The sequence below is a fragment of the Thamnophis sirtalis genome, unplaced genomic scaffold, assembly GCF_051295495.1.
Source record: "Thamnophis sirtalis isolate CommonGarterSnake01/CBP01778 unplaced genomic scaffold, rThaSir2_p1.2 scaffold_7, whole genome shotgun sequence".
NCBI classification, from domain to species: domain Eukaryota; kingdom Metazoa; phylum Chordata; class Lepidosauria; order Squamata; family Natricidae; genus Thamnophis; species Thamnophis sirtalis.
The window spans coordinates 41313920-41330205 of NW_028261387.1; the positions used below are offsets into that span (position 1 = coordinate 41313920).

Consider the following 16286-nt stretch of genomic DNA (forward strand, 5'->3'; position numbering starts at 1 on the left):
TCCCACTGCAAACCAGGTCTTGAAACCACCAACTCCTTGTTTGCCTTTTGTATCTCTGCAGCGTTTGAAAAATGCTACTCGGCCAAGCCGGGATTGGGGCCCAGCGCTTGTTGAGCACAAGACCGGCCGCTACGCAACAGCATTCAGCTCAACAGAATCCCAGCTGGAGGTGCAGCTGCTGAACCCTGAGAAACCCAAAAGTGATGAGGCTGGCATGATGGCTGCCATCACCATCGGAAGCAATGGCTCAACCCACAGCCAAGACTCAATGATGTGAACCTTAGCCTGGGAGGCAGGGCAGAGAGCACTCCTTGCATCAATCCATTCCCACCTGTCCTGGTTCTCTAAACCCTACTCTGCTCAGATATACTAAAGTACCCCCACTGGGTGGGGGACCCCTGGCTCCCAGGCTGTGCTGGATTCTGGGGGAGGGGGCTATGAGTTCCCATCCCACCCATCTCATTAGTGTCCCTGTGCCATCTTGTAACCCTTATGTTTACAAGTAATGCTCATGGCCCCAATTCACAGCCAGGATCAGAGACAGATGTGTGTGCTGGCTAACTAGGTGGGGTTCCTTGAGAGGTACCAGTAGGAAGGTTGGTTGATGTCTTAGAAGCTTAGAAATCCCTTCAGGGTGGTTTCTGGCAGCTACTCCTGGGTCCAGCGAATCTAGAATCTATTGGGGACGATACGGTCCTCACTGCCCTGGATCAGGGCTATTTGGCTGGCCCCACAAGGAAACTAATGGGAGTGCTGGGGGTCAGTAGTGGTTTCAAATTTGAGCTGATATTCTAGGCAAAGTTCAGTCTAGAGCTCAACAACCTTCAGCTAGACTACTGCCTTTATGAGCACTCTTGCACACATGCATGGAAAACTGCACACTACCCATCAGTATCTATACCTTCCCAGCTTTCCCACTTGTCTAGTATTTTATGAAAAGTGGGGTAGCCTTTTCAGGACTGTAGATATAAAGTTCCAATGATGGTTCCAAAAGCTTAAGAAAATTCCAGAAATCTCTCATAATAGGGAGGATCTAGCCTTATTTGTCTGTCTAGAATTCTTTTCTCGTGTATACAAACACACACACACACACTTAATAGAGACGCTGTGTGACTGATTCAGATCCAGGAAAGTCCCAAGCTCGTGGGAAACTTCTGTAAGCTGCTGCCACATTGTGTAGAGGTGGTGGAGCAAAGTATTGAACTGAATTATGCAGACGCTTGTACTTGAGTTCTGAGGAATGGAGCCTCTGAGGCCATTGTTGATTCTCTTCCCCTACAAAGGAGCAAATGAATTTGAATAGGGTCCCTCTACTTGCAAGGGACCCTTGGGACCTAGCCCTGCCCCAGTCCCTAGGGAAAGGAGCAGAGCCAACCATGGTGCTAAGAGTAGATGATGTGCCAAGACCAGCCCTTGCAATTTGAGGGAAGCACAAAGGTCAGAAAGCATGGTCTTCCACGAAAGCTATTCCTGGTTAGCCCTGGACCGCCACTTCCCAATGGGGATGGAAGCCTCTATTCCCATGCTGCAGTCATGAAGAAGTTGGCCAGAAGCCCCAATGTCTCATAGCAGGATGATCTCGTTGTGACACAAGCCAGGTCTCACACTGGCTCAAATGGGGTGGGGTAACTAAATGGTTGTGTCTTCTTGCCTCATTGCCCCATATTTTCATTTCAGCATTGCTGCCTGCACTTTATCCTGAGCAAGGCCTTGGAGGAGGTCCTGACAGCCACTCCCTTGCCCTTTATCCTGTGGCAGCAATGGTACCAGGACACCAATGCCAAACTTCTTGTAAGGGGCATCCCTCAGCTCCCAGGGATGCCCAATTGCTACAGTGCCAACAGCAAGGGCACATCTGGTCCCTACCCACAGGGTAACTGCCCCAGCCAGTGACGTTGGCGAAATGGCCAGTGTTTTAAGTGCCAAATGTCTGCATAATGCACAGATGATAGGGAGGAAATATGGCTTCATGTCATGATGGCATTTTTACCTTAAGTCGCCAGCATCCAACCCTTTCCCTCCTCTGTACTGAAAATGCACTATTTAATGCATGGTTTCATGTCTGTCCCTCCCTCTCCTGCAGAGTGTGGCAACTGCCACTGCCAAGGTCTCATTGTTCATAGCAATAATTGTACGAGTCTCCCATACTGTGACTCTCCCAGTTGTAGATTGTTAAAGTCTCATAGATTTTAATGAAATTTATATTCCTGAACTCAGGATGTACAGTTCTTTTTGTGGGATCGGAAGAGGGCGATTTGAGGAGCCGTATCTTTTCTTTTCTTTAACATTATAATGGAATTATTGTACTGCCTAATGGGGAGGAGGAGGAGAAAGGATCCCAGGGGGACACTGCTGCACTCCCAGGACACTTATCTGTACAGAAGAAAGGATATTTAGCATGGCCTTGTTACTTTCTTTGGAATCCATGGATTTGAACCTAAGAATGAGCAAATACAGCAGTAGTCAACATTAAACATTTCAAGCCTAGGGGACAGCAGCCTGTGGTTCCAATGGGCACTGCTGCCCCAGAGCAAGCAGGGAGATGTCAGGAGGAAGAGGAAGTTCTATTTTTCTTAGCTTGGTCCTTTACATTGCAACAATCTAATACGGGGACAAAAGCGAGTCGGAGGACAAGGTTCTGCAGGAGGCATGGGAAGGAAAGCAGGTTCCCAGGCTGATGCTGAAGCTGGTCTATATCCTGAAGCAGTTGGATGTCCCAATGTTGTAGGCAGCTTAGTGTCACTGTCTTTCCTTGCCTGGTTGGAATCCTCACTCTTTTGATGCATCCATTCCAAAGGGGTTCTTGTCGAAGGGCTCCATCGGGATGATGGCTGATAGCAGAGTAGAGAAATCTGATCCCTGGGATCTGGTGAAGGAATCTCATTAGAAGCAGGATTGATCTGTCCAAATCCTGGCCCTTTCACTAAACCTCTTAGATGGCTGTGAAATAAAGAGAAGGAGTTGTATGATACAAAAGGTTTTATTTAAGCATCTTCCCATTAAAAGTAACAAAATTGCAGAAACTCGAGTCATTGCAGAAGAGTTTATGGACCTCCAAACTCCACTAAAGTGGACAGAACAAATTCCAAAAAATGTTACTTCAAAATTCTGGAGATAGAGTAATAATAAATCAAGGCTGAATTAAGTTTCTCACTTTCTCCTGTAAGGCTTTTGCTCTTTCCACCTCTTCTTAATATTGTAGTTTGCAAGCATTTTCATACTACCTGAGCTGAGACAAATTGGTGCTATTCCAAAACTGGTTTGACATCGGGGAAGGTGTCCTAGGACATGACTTGGGCAGACTCAATTGCAAATCCCACTCCATGACACGTTTCTCTTCCTGTAGTTCTGCGGACAGAGGATTACTTCAAGATGGAGAAACAATAAGCCCAAGAACAATACAGGGGGACTAGTGCTTAGAAATAATCTATGCCCAATTATTTATACTGTCTCTACTGGAGAAAATCCTCTTTTCCAATCCCCAGTCTAATTCTAAATAAAAACATGAGATGAGAGTTTTGCTTACCAGCCATGGTGGGTTCATGCATTTTGTCTTGCATCTCAGTAGCATGCTGATGCACCTCCTCTAGTTGGTTCTGTAAATCAAAGGACATTTTTGAAAAGACATTGAAATGTCAAAGTCGTACTCCTTTGTAAGTCCCCATAGGAATACCTGCCTTTCCCAAAAGAATTTATGCATTGAGAGTTCTGTACACAGAAGTGATTCACTTCCCCCCTCCTTCTTACATGCCCCTATCACTACAGAAAGCTATTTTAGATGAGCAATACACACCCAGTCCCTTCAGTCGAGGAGATTAAGTTTCCTTTCCCCTGGAAAATAGCCTTTCTGCATTCCTATGTCATTGTGACAATGTTACCCAGAATACCTGTGCAAAGAGCACAGAGCAAAGTTGGTTCAGAAAAGCAGAGACAAACAGTAGGTGGTAGTGTTGTAGCAACTTTGCATCCAGAGCAATGGCATTTGCATACCAAAAATGCCATTGACCCCTGCATCTCAGCTCTCACCTATCACCCCCTTCAGACCAGAAAAGATGAGCGGAATGGCAGCTAATGAATTAGTTACAAAGCTGGGATAAAAGTCAAACGTATCTTCATTACACAATACTCCCTCTCCCCATTTAAAAAACTAAGTGCTGTACTATGGGAGTGTGAGTACTTCATAGGACAAGCTCCCAAATCAGAGATGATCACTAGACCACTTTAGATATTCTAAATGAAGAGCAAGTTGAGAGTGAAGTTTAAATACATTGGTGTACAAAGCAGCCTCATAGATCCATGACCAAAATCCGAATTGGACTTTTAAAAGTACAAGTGTCCAGAAGTTCTGGGAAAGCTGAGATATAGTCCTTACCTGTAAAAGTATAATGTATCTTTCCAGAGCATGGCATTCCTCCTCTAGCAAAGTCCTAGATAAAAATGTCAATAAAGATTTGACAGAATGTCAGATTTGGGAGAAAATAAGCAATCGCCAGGGGCAGAGATTGAGTGTGAGACTTCCATGGATTCCTCCAATTTTTGTTTCCCATTATAGAAACTAGCCATTCAAAACTGAATTAGAAGACCGGACATCAGCTTTTTTTTTTTTTTTTAAGTAGGAATTCAGTGTATTGGTGATGTGAGATTCAGGTTAGGGAGGTGCCTAATGAATACGCTCAATAAGAAAATTCACAAGCACTCCTGACCTTAATAGGGTCTGTTCCTCTGTTAGCATTCTGGTTCAAAATTTCCCAAACTCCTGAGCAGTGAACTGTTTCTTGCTGGATTCCTTGCAACTAGGACCCCTTTCATTCCTATATCAAATTCATAGAACTCATGGTACTATTTAACTGTTTAGTGAGGTGTCTGCTTCATGATCCTTTTTTCTGAAAACCACATTTTTGCATCCCATAATGCAATGGGACAGTTTGCACATTCTGCCTCTTCCAAAGAGGGAAAGAAATGGAAGTTTGGATACATTCAGGCCAAGATTTCAAAGCAGCAGCTAATACAATGCCGTGAGGAGTAATTGTAGTAGAGCTGTTTCACCAAGATTTCCCAGTTTAAAAGTTCCTATTGCATTGCTGCTCAAAAACTGTTCTGCCACAACTGATCCATAAACTACATTCACATAGAAGAAAACATACAACACACATGTGCAGGCAGAGGAAATCAGAATGAGATGCTTGCAGATCTCCCTGTTCTTGTTTTCATAAGTATGATGCAGGTTATTCTTTAGGGAGCAGAGGAGAAAATTCTGAATACAAATTGTTGGGTTCATTGGCATGTATTTTTATGTTCTGCTGCCCCAAGCACTCCTATTTCTGATGAGCCAGTCCATTATTTACCATTGGCAATTCTGTTCATCCCCCTTACAAGTCCTCTTACACTCCTTGTTTCTAATAACTGTTCCTAGAAGAAAAATATAAAGCAGAAAGGAGGTGTGCAAACTTGCCTAAGTCTAGAAGCTATCTCGCCGATCTGAGTGATATTCAATTTATCAGAATACGGTTCCAAATCATTTGGGCTGCTACAGGACAACGACCTAGGAAAACAGAAATGGGATTAATACAAATACTATACAATTTAAGAAAGACCAGCTTTTCCTTCAGCCAGGCAAGATTCCAAGTCCACAATCTGGCACGAAGCAGCTCGGATCAGGAATGGGGAGCAGAATCTGGATGGAGTTGTTAGTAAGCTTCATTGCATATCTGTAAATGTCCCGAACTCTCTCCTCTATGGAGATTACAGAGCAGTGGTTGACCCGCCTAACACAGCATGCATTTCAGTTCCAGCAGTAGATGAACAAGGTGGCAATTCATGGCCAGTTTTTGCACAAATATCCAAACGCCAAAAAACTACAGTTACCAGCAGGTCAAAATATTAGACCTAGGCAAACATCCTTTATATGTTGATGCATACTTAGGTACTATTAATTAAATCTTAATTATATTTATCAAAAATAAGTCTAATGGAACACTTATGTGTCTGTGTCTCCCTCCTCCTTTCCTCTCCCATATCATATAAACATAACTAGGAAGAAAATGGGAGGGAAAATACAATGTACAAAATAATATATCTAACCCCCCCCCAAAGAATCTAAAAGGGGAAAACAAATGTATATATGAATTAACATATTACAATAGATATATAATATACAAGACAGCTGAATAAAGTTTACTTTTGAGTCTTACCTGATGAGATTGTTGCTCCTGGATGATGGCCGATTACTTCCAGCATTTGTCTTAAAAGCAAAGTTGATCACATTTGTGTTGTACTTGGCAATGGCACAGTCGTGGTCCCTGAAATAAGAAGCAGGCATGAGACAAGGACCTAGCCTCAATCTTCTCATTAATGGAGTCATGAGTAGGCCACCCATCTCTTACATTCAACGATTGCAGCCATAAACTTGTTGGAATATGAAATGAAAATCATCTACATGAGCATCCTTAAACTAAAAGAAAAAAGCAAGTTTAACTAAAAGGCCCTTCTTTCCCCCTATCCACTGTATGAAAGGAACCATGGCTTAAACTCAATCAGGTCAATAGCAATAGCACTTAGACTTATATTCCACTTCATGGTGCTTTACAGCCCTCTAAGTGGTTTACAGAATCAGCATATTGCCCCCAGCAATCTAGGTCCATGATGGCAACCCTATTGCACGTGTGCCATAGGTGGCAGGTCGAGCCATATTGTTGGGCACACAAGCTCAGCTTCAGGACATATGTTAGGATTGAACTCCTGGCAGTGGGCAGAGTCAGCCTGTAATACTACCTTCTAACCAGTGCACCATCATGGCACAGCGGTTAGAATAAAGATAATGTGAGAGGAACTCTTCTAACCATACTACACAAGGCTGGGGCCAAGAGACAGCAAGGTTTAAATAGTGAAGAAAACCCTGAAGGGGTAATAAAACAAACTTGTTTCCAGTGCGCAACTGAAATATTGGGAAGAAAAACATTTTCCTTGCTGGCTAATCCATTCTAATTGTCCTCAGTGCCCTTTCTATTATTTATACAGCAACAATGTTAGGAGGCAAATATCTGGCCAAGAGCCCCTTTGCTGAGGTTGATTCTGGTTCTCATTCAGATGAATCCCTCTTTTGAATTTGGAGAGGGAGGGGACATAATCCCAGCCTCAGTATATGGATTGTGGATCATGCACACTAGAGAAACAAAAGAGATGAATGTTGGAGTTGTGCTGTTGTGAGATGTCTGCATAAATGGGAAGTGGAGACAGAAGTGAGATTTAAGTTCTATGCATCAGGAAATGCCCAGTAGAACTAGGGGAAAAGTTTTCTCTATTTTTCCCCATTATCACTACAAAAAAAGTGGGAAATAACACCTTTCTTGCCCATAAAGTTTGACAGTGTGATTTCTGGGGATTTGAATCACAAGGAATTTGGAAGTTTTATATAGCCTGGTCCACAGGCTCTTGAGTTAGAGATTTACAGCATCTTTCTTTCTACAAAGACTACAGACCTTAATTTAGAGTTCTGCTTGCAATATTTTAGAATTTGCAAGCAGGTTACACCTTCACTGTGAAGCATTTCATTTTCACCAGTACCTGCCCTCCTGCAATGCCTTTTGCTGCAAGCCAACCAGGAGTAGGCGAATCTCCTCTCTTACTAGTTCTTTCAGGTGGGGAGGAGCAGCCAGTAAGATGCAGTTATCAGGTCTTTGCTCAAAATGGTCCAATTGCGATTCTTGATAGAATTCTAAGAGAGTCTTTACCTGTAAAGAGGGAGGAGGCTTAACTGTGTGCATCGGATATACCCCAAAATATTTAGAGTTGCATGATACAAATCCCAAGAAGGTCACTGGTTAATTTTTCCATGCCCTTCCATCACATACCCAAATAATGAGAAATAGTTACACATATGAAGACTACAGTCAGAGGTGGTATTCAGCAGGTTCTGACCAGTTCTAGAGAACTGATAACGGAAATAGTTTGGAGAACCGGTAAATACCACCTCTGACTGGCTCCACCCCCATTTATTCTCTGCCTCCCGAGTCCCAGCTGATCGGGAGGAAATGGGGACTTTGCAGTAACATTCCCCTGGAGTGGGCAGGGAATGGAGATTTTAGAGTATTCTTCCCCTGCCATGCCCACCAAGCCAGGCCATGCTCACCAGGCCACGCCCACAGAACTGATAGTAAAAACTTTTGAATCCCACCACTGACTACAATTGTAGCATTCCTGCTACATTCCAGATGCTTCTTTGTTCAAAGATTCATAAGCTAAATTGAGCAAGATAATAACATCATGCAGAAACTTTCCCTTTTCTTTGAAAGACTAAGTCATAAAGAAGCCTGGATAATCTTCACAAATGAAGGCAAATATACGCGTCCCAGGATAATGTTGCAAGATCAAATCTGGGTTGGGGGTCAGATTCATAACTTAATAGTCTTCAATACCATGGTACAAACCTACATATTAGGTAGGCTGCAAGATTGGTTAAAATGGTTGTGGAGGTTCTGGAAATATCTGATGCAAATATCCCAAATGTCAAAATCAATCATTTATGTGATATTTTACTTTTTCTTCATGACCTCACAGCAGTCCTCTCTCTCCTCCTATATTTCCCCACTACAATCCAGTGAGGTTGGATGGACTAAAATGCAGTGATTGGTTCAAAGTCACCTAGGAACTTTTGTGGCTGATGTTGGATTTAAATCCTAGGACCAGCTCAATATCTTAATTATCAAACAAAACTGACTCAAAATTTTCCAGCAAGTTTCCTTGGTGTGCTATCACTTTGTACCATTCTTCTCTAAACTTGTACATCCAGCTACGTTTGACCATAGCTCATGGTATTTGTCGTTTGTCTCAAAATAATAACTGTTTCTATCTTAGGAGATCTCACAAAGGGGAAGATTGCAATAGATATTTTATCTTTTTGGTCCTTCCCTTTTATTTGCTTCCTCATCTCATCTGTGCTACTTATCATCTCACTTGGTTATTTCCTATATCTTTTCAGCCTTCGTTTCCAAAGCCTCTCTCATATGCCCCCAATACTCTACTTCTTTTACATGTATCGATTTCAAAACACAGACACAGAAACAATTCATTTTCTATGAATCTTCTGAAATTCAAAAAAGAAAAACATCCTGCTCATATAACAGAGACCTATGGATTGAAAACATATACCAAGGAATAAAAATATCCCTTAAGACAGCAGCAGCATAGGAAGAAGAATTTAATTTAAAAGAAAAAGGTTTTAAAAAGTAAAAACGTGAGAGAACAAAAGCATATGTAACTACAAGACTCATGAATGATAATAATGTATACATTATTATATTATGTTGTGATTAATAACGCTCTCCATTAAATTCATCCATGTCATAAAACTCAAGATTGGGATGCTGAAGCAACCTGCTTCTGTATATAGCCCGTTATAGTAATAGCATTTAGACCTCTATACCGTTTCACAGTGCTTTACAGCCTTATCTAAGCAGTTTACAGTCACCATATTGCCCCCCAAAATCTGGGTCCTCATTTTATGGACGGATGGAAGGCTGAGTCAACCTTAAGCCAGTCACCATCGAACTCTTGGCAGTGGGCACTTACAATACTGCACTTTAACCACTCCACCACCACGGCGGCTCATATATTTTAGTAACATTTTAATTTATCTAGGGACTTGGCATAGGCTGTGAAATTATAGAACAACACTTTCTAACCTCCATCCTCCTGCGTAACTCTAAAAATTCCCAGTCAGTCTGCAATTGTAGTGCCAACTCATTTGTGGACAGAAAGTTGAGGGAAGCTGCTCTGAAAAGCATTTTAGAATCAAGGAAGGAGCTATTATGCCACAACCCTTTAATAAAAGGTGGACAAGATTCTTCTACAAGTTTATCATCAATAATAACACCCCCCCCACACACACACTCACATTAAAATACCTACTCTCCACACTCAGACTAGCGCAGAATACAGGTAGTCCTCGACTTACAACAGTTCATTTAAAAACTGTTGCAATGGCACTGAAATGACTTACGACCAACTGCTGCAGCATCCCCACAGTCAGATTGGCAAAATGCAGATGCTTGGCAACTGGTTCATATTCATGATGGTTGCAGTGTCCCAGGGTCATGGGAATTACCTTTTGCGACCTTCTGACAAGCAAAGTCAATGGGAAATGGTTAACAACTGTGTTACTAATTTAACAACTGCAGTGATTCTCTTAACAATTGTGGCAAGGAAGGTCATAAAATGGGGCAAATTCACTTAATTGTCTCACTTAGCAACAAACATTTTAGGCTCACTTGTGGTCATAAGTCGAGGACTATCTGTATTGCCACCCAATGCAAGATAAGACTGCATTGCTATCATCTTTGTAACACTGATATTCCATAAAAGCTGCAAAGCTGAATCCATATCCCTTCACACTATTGCTTCCCCTGTGAGAAAGGGAGGGAATATATTGAACTCTGCAGACAAAATATCCCCAGCCTACAAAAGACATAATGTAAGGCATTATTGGAGGACAAATTCCAGCACTCCCTTCCTGGCCCTAAAGGTAAGGTTCCCCTTGCACATATATGCTGGTCATTCTGAACGGAATGCTGTTATCTTCCCACCAAACATAGTTCCTATTTTTCTACTTGCATTTTCACATGCTTTTGAATTGCTAGAAGCTGGGCCAAGTAACAGGAGCTCACTCTTTTATGCGGAGCTAGGAATTCAAACCGCCAAACTGCCAACCTTTTTGATCGACAAGCTCAGCATCTTAGCCACTGAGCCACCGCCACTGGCCCTACATATCAACAAAAGTACAATTATTTTACTGAACCACTTCCCAGCTGTCCTGACTGGGGACAAGAGCAGAGCAGTGAAATTAGGTATCCCTTCTGCCACATGACAGCTTGAAATTAAGAGGAAATAGAAAAGTAGGTAAGAAACCTCAAAAGATACTATTACAATAGAAATTACGATGCTTTGGAGTCATAGACCCCAGGAAGATATAGATGAAAAAGCATACCAGTTATCTTGGTAGGCAGGGAATTAGGTGCCTGATGGCTATCGGGATAAACCAGTCTCTGGGGACAATCCACAGCAATTCCACAAATATTCCAGTAGTATCTTGATTTTGTCCATCCATCCCATGTTATTCTATTTTCTTTATTTTTACATGCAAAGTATATTTTAACTAATCCATGCAGAGAGAAGTAAATCCATTAGCATGAGAAAGAATTTTGGAATGTTTATTGTTCTTTGCCCCAGGCTGAATAAAGGGTGTGAATGACTGGAATAGAACAAAGAGCTTGAAATAGGATTAGGGACTCTAGCCAAGTGTTAGAAGCCATCTGACATGGGTCAAAAGGGAAACTTGCAGATGAGAGAGAAGGCAATTCATCAATTCACTTACAATTTGGGTTTCCCGGAGCAGATAAATTTCCCTTACAGGATCTAAACTAGACTTTGAAAGTAGTTGGGACATCCAGATTGAACTGGCCAAAAAAGCAAAAACAAACAAGAGCAACAACACTTGAACAATAAAATAATGAATATTGTTTTATTGCTTGAATGCTATTGCTTGAGACCAACATTTGATCATTGGAGGGAGAAATAATTGAAGTCATAATCCTCCTATTTGGGCAGTTCTCAGATTATAACTCTGAATTTTCCCCCAAAATGACTGTTTGTATTTCAAAAGCAGTGAAGAGAGAGATGGTTTCTCCAGAACTCAACAGTCTACAGCAGAGGTGTCAAAATCAAGGTGCCCAGGCCGGATCCAGCCGATGGGGTGCTTAGATCTGGCTCGTGGGCCCAACCTGGAAACAGCAAAGGACTGGCCAGTAGTGGCTCTGTCAGCAAAAACGGAGCTCGGAAGGGCCGCATGAGGCTGTCCCAGACTCCATTTTTGGCCACAACAATCTCCCTCGGGGGGGGGGGGCACACAGGAGACCATCAAGACCAAAAATGGGTCCCAGGAGCCTGTTTTTGTAGAAGAGCGCTCAGGCCACTACAGGTGCCCCCCCCCCCGGGCATGAGTGATGTCATGTTGGCCATGCTTACCCCGGCCCACCAAGATCAAACACAACCCTGATGCGGTCCTCAAGGAAATTGAATTTGACACCCCTGATCTACAGTAATTTTGCACAGATTGCTGAAATGAAGTGTTGGGAACCATAAGTATAAAATATAATACTGGCAAAACATTGTAGATACTTTAGCCAAACATATCAGCGTTAATCAGTTCACATTACTAAATAGCATGCAGATGGCTCTGATTGAAGAGTTCTTTGTTCCATGTGGCATACACTAAATGACAAATGAAATGTCTAGTCTCATCTCTTTATTTTTTTAAATTTGTATTTCACCTCTGAGATGTTTACAGAAAACTCAAGGTGGTGAATATATCTAACAGACCTTTCTCCTAATATTTTCTCCACAACAACCCCTTTGAGGTGATTTGGGTTGAGAGCGAGTGACTAGTCTAATGTCTCCCAGGCTGCTTTCATGCCTAAGGCAGGAAACTTGTGGTCTCCTGCTTTCTAGCCTGAGGGCTTAATTACTAGACCAAACTGGCTTGTGTATACCTTCAGCACTTTTCCCCAACCTAATCTTCCAAAAGTATTCGGATTACAGTTCCCATGTTAAAAAGCACATCACATTAAAGCAGCTCCAGATACATAATACCAATGAAGTTTTTGTACAATTAAGCTCTTTGTCAAAAACACAAGGGACGCTATTGTGACAATACATGTGGTAGACGCCACCCACACCCATTCAAAATTAGGTAGTGTTTTTTTGAAGCCCCTCTATACATTCTATTTCATAAACCACACTTTTAGGTCATACAGTTGGCCTAAAGTTCCCCTTCCAAACCTCATCATGAAGCTCCAAGCTGTGGTCCACGAGATCAATTCCCAAAATAGTCTTCACTTCCAGTCTCTCGCTGGGTGCTAGCTGCTCTTCTATCATCCTCCAGAGCGATGGCACTGGCTTCAAAGGCTCCCAGGAGAAACTGGACAAGGGGAACATGGGGGCAGAGTCCAATTCCAAGATAACAATAGAAATTCCCAGGTCTAATGCATTAGAGGAAAGAAGGAGATATATGGAATAAATAGCAGGTGACAGGCACCCAATGCAAGGACACCTGGCAATTTATCTCCATTTCTTCACAAGCAGCATTAATAAATACTATTTTATTATTATTATGTGGTTAATCTTTGGTGAGATTCACAACCTTTGGGGCTGGTTGGTAGCTCAACAGCTCGAGTCCTACCCAAGGACCTAGGAACTGTTAAGGTAACGTCGGAGGATATAAGCTGTTCCAAGTAGGATGGTTTTTTGTAGAATCAGAATGTTCAAGTCTGATAAATTTAAAATTTCCAAATAGCGAGGAAGCCCTTTACGTATTGCTCCAAGGAGTCCAATTACAATCGGGACAACACACGAGTTCTTTTTCCACAGTCGCTCAACTTCAATTTGCAAGTCCCGGTACTTTGCGATTTTTTCTTGCTGTTTATCTTCAATTCGTGTATCTCCAGGTATTGCAATGTCAATGAACCATACTTTTTTCTTCATTGACATTGCAATACCTGGAGATGCACAAATTGAAGATAAACAGCAAGAAAAAATCACAAAGTACCGGGATTTGCAAATTGAAGTTGATCTTGAAGATTATTATTATTATACAATTGTATCACAGCAGCCAGTTGTTTCGCTGGATTTGGCATTGGTTACAAGTCGGGCCCCATCCAGGGGCCTAGGACGTTGTAACATATTTTCGTAATATGTGTACAGTTCCAAGCAGTGCATTTGCATTTGACTGATGGTGATTTTGTCAATTTTTAACTGTTTTAAATGTAATTCCAGTGCTTTTGGAATAGCACCCAGTGTGCCAATTACCACTGGAATGACCACTGCTGGTTTGTGCCATAGTTGTTGAATTTCTATTTTTAAGTCCTGGTATTTTGCGATTTTTTCATGTTCCTTCTCGGCGACCCTGCTATCACCTGGTATTGCGATGTCTATGATTGTGACCTTATTTTTCTCAACCAGTGTGATGTCTGGTGTATTATGCGCCAGTATTTTGTCCGTTTGTATACGGAAATCCCACAAGATCTTGACCATCTGATTTTCGGTGACTTTTTCAGGTTGATGTTCCCACCAGTTTGTTGCTGTTTTAATATTATAACTTTTGCACAAATTCCAATGGATCATTTGTGCTACTGAATTGTGCCGCAATTTATAATCAGTCTGCGTGATTTTTTTACAGCAGCTGAGTATGTGATCAACAGTTTCATCAGCTTCTTTGCAAAGTCTGCATTTGGCATCATCAGAGGATTTTTCGATTTTGGCCTTAATGGCATTTGTGCGGATATTATTATTATTATTATTATTATTATTATTATTATTATTATTATTCAATTGTATCACAGCGGCCAGTTGTTTCGCCAGATTTGGCATTGGTTACTAGTCGGGCCCCACCCAGGGGCCTAGGACGTCGTAACGTATTTTCGTAATATTCGTGCAGATCCAAGCAGTGCAACTTTTTGCATTTGACTGATAGTGATTTTGTCAATTTTTAACTGTTTTAAATGTAATTCCAGTGCTTTTGGAATAGCACCCAGTGTGCCAATTACCACTGGAATTATCACTGCTGGTTTGTGCCATAGTCGTTGAATTTCAATTTTTAAGTCCTGGTATTTTGCGATTTTTTCATGTTCCTTCTCGGCGACCCTGCTATCACCTGGTATTGCGATGTCTATGATTGTCACCTTGTTTTTCTCAACCAGTGTGATGTCTGGTGTATTATGCACCAGTATTTTTTGGCATCATCAGAGGATTTTTCTATTTTGGCCTTAATGGCATTTGTGCGGATAGCTTGTTCTTGCGCAGCCAGGATTAGTGACTCTGTTTCTTTCTTTAATGTACCTGTTGTTAACCATAACCAAGTTTGTTCACTGTCCACTTTATCTTTTATTTTTTCCAGAAATTGGCCATGCAGTGCTTTGTTCTGCCAACTCTCCATTCTTGATTTTATCACATCTTTTCTGTATTCTTGTTTCGTCTGTTGGGCCTTCAGTAGATTTTTGTTCTTTACTTCGATTAATAGATGTTCTTGACTTTCTTTTAAATAATCAGCCAGTGCATGTTTTTCTTCTTCAACTATTTGCTTCACTTGTAATAATCCTCTGCCACCTGATTTTTGGAGCAGGTACAATCTATCAGTATCACCACGTGGATGTAAACTGTAGTGCATTGTCATTAGTTTCCTGGTTTTTCGGTCCAAAAGGTCCAAATCAACTTGTGTCCAGTTAACTATACCAGCTGTGTATCTTATAACTGGTATTGCCCAGGTATTTATGGCCTTGATTGTATTTCCACCATTCAATTTAGATTTCAAAATTTTCCTAACTCTGTTGGTGTACTCTCGCCTGACAATAGTTTTTACTTCTCCATGCTTGATATTATCCAACTGCAGAATGCCTAAGTTTTTGTAGGCTTCATTTTCGTTGCATTTAATTAGTTGGGCATCATCAGAGGATTTTTCGGTTTTGGCCTTAATGGCATTTGTGCGGATAGCTTGTTCTTGTGCATTATTATTGTTGTTGTTGTTGTTATTGTTGTTGTTATTATTATTATAATTACTACTACATATTATTACATATTATTAGGCTTAATGTTGCATTTTATGCTTTTTTAATAATTAAAATCTGCCTATTCCAAATCTTTGAGAAGGACTCAACAGATAAAATTGCCAAATCCAATCTAAGGGTGTGACCAGCCATAATAATAATCATTACTGTGTATTAATCATCCACAACAAGGCAAGGTCACAGTCCCTGAGTCACTAAGCAATACATCAAACTCATAATCACACACCTGTTTAAGGCCTAGTGATCTAGTACTTCCCAAACCTGGGCAAATGACCTAAACTTGATTTAAGTGTTGTTTTTTTCTTTGAATAACAACCAACGAGCCCATTACTTTTAATCACCAGAACAATTAACTTTAAAAAAGGATATTTTTGGGCAAGGAAGGAAAGTTTGGGAAGACTTCACTAATCCCTGCAGCCAAACAAACCCACCTGTTCTCCATTATCTCCAGCTCCAACATTTTTAGCAGCTCATCCCGGTATGATTTGCCTGGCCAAACTAACCCCGCAATCTCCCCTACACCGGGCCCAGCTTCGATCGTGCTGCCAACTTAATTCCTCGCCCCTTTCCCTTTTGCCCGCAGACTGACCAACACCCTCTGCACGCAGCTCCACGGGGAGCGGGGGAAATCCCTCTCTCCACTTACACACACACCCCCAATTCTTCACCTTCCCG

General features: G+C 41.6%; 2 protein-coding genes across 6 annotated transcripts in view; one reads left to right on the forward strand and one right to left on the reverse strand.

The window, feature by feature from the left end:
* The window catches only part of SLC6A9 (solute carrier family 6 member 9), a 61754-nt gene extending 59542 nt beyond the window's left edge, over positions 1–2212 (forward strand). For all 4 annotated transcript variants that reach the window (XM_087719799.1, XM_087719798.1, XM_087719800.1 and 1 more), the window contains one exon: positions 62–2212. In XM_087719799.1, coding sequence (XP_087575925.1) covers positions 62–277 — 216 coding nt within the window. In that variant the 3' untranslated portion in view covers positions 278–2212. The remainder of the gene's footprint in view (positions 1–61) is intronic.
* Positions 2170–16265, reverse strand: CCDC24 (coiled-coil domain containing 24). Of its 2 annotated transcripts, none has more exons than XM_087719801.1 (9): positions 16043–16265; positions 12832–12970; positions 7564–7730; positions 6192–6299; positions 5453–5542; positions 4373–4427; positions 3527–3596; positions 3225–3348; positions 2170–2940 (listed from the first exon to the last, which is right to left on the reverse strand). In XM_087719801.1, exons 1-9 carry the CDS (start codon positions 16069–16071, stop codon positions 2574–2576), a joined length of 1149 nt encoding a protein of 382 aa, XP_087575927.1. In that variant the 5' UTR covers positions 16072–16265; the 3' UTR covers positions 2170–2573. The 2 variants fall into 2 exon arrangements, with proteins under 2 accessions (XP_087575927.1, XP_087575928.1); XM_087719802.1 differs by having other exon boundaries at positions 12832–13031.
* Between the last annotated feature and the right edge of the window lie 21 nt (positions 16266–16286).

Excerpts from the sequence above, each read along its gene's own strand:
- CCDC24 (XM_087719801.1), bottom strand. The coding sequence starts at position 16,071 with ATGTTGGAGCTGGAGATAATGGAGAACAG. Across the intron at positions 7,731-12,831 it reads GCTTGGAGCTTCATGATGAG|GTAAAGACTCTCTTAGAATT; the intron begins GTTTGGAAGGGG and ends CCCTCTTTACAG. Across the intron at positions 6,300-7,563 it reads AAGGCATTGCAGGAGGGCAG|GGACCACGACTGTGCCATTG; the intron begins GTACTGGTGAAA and ends TTCTTATTTCAG.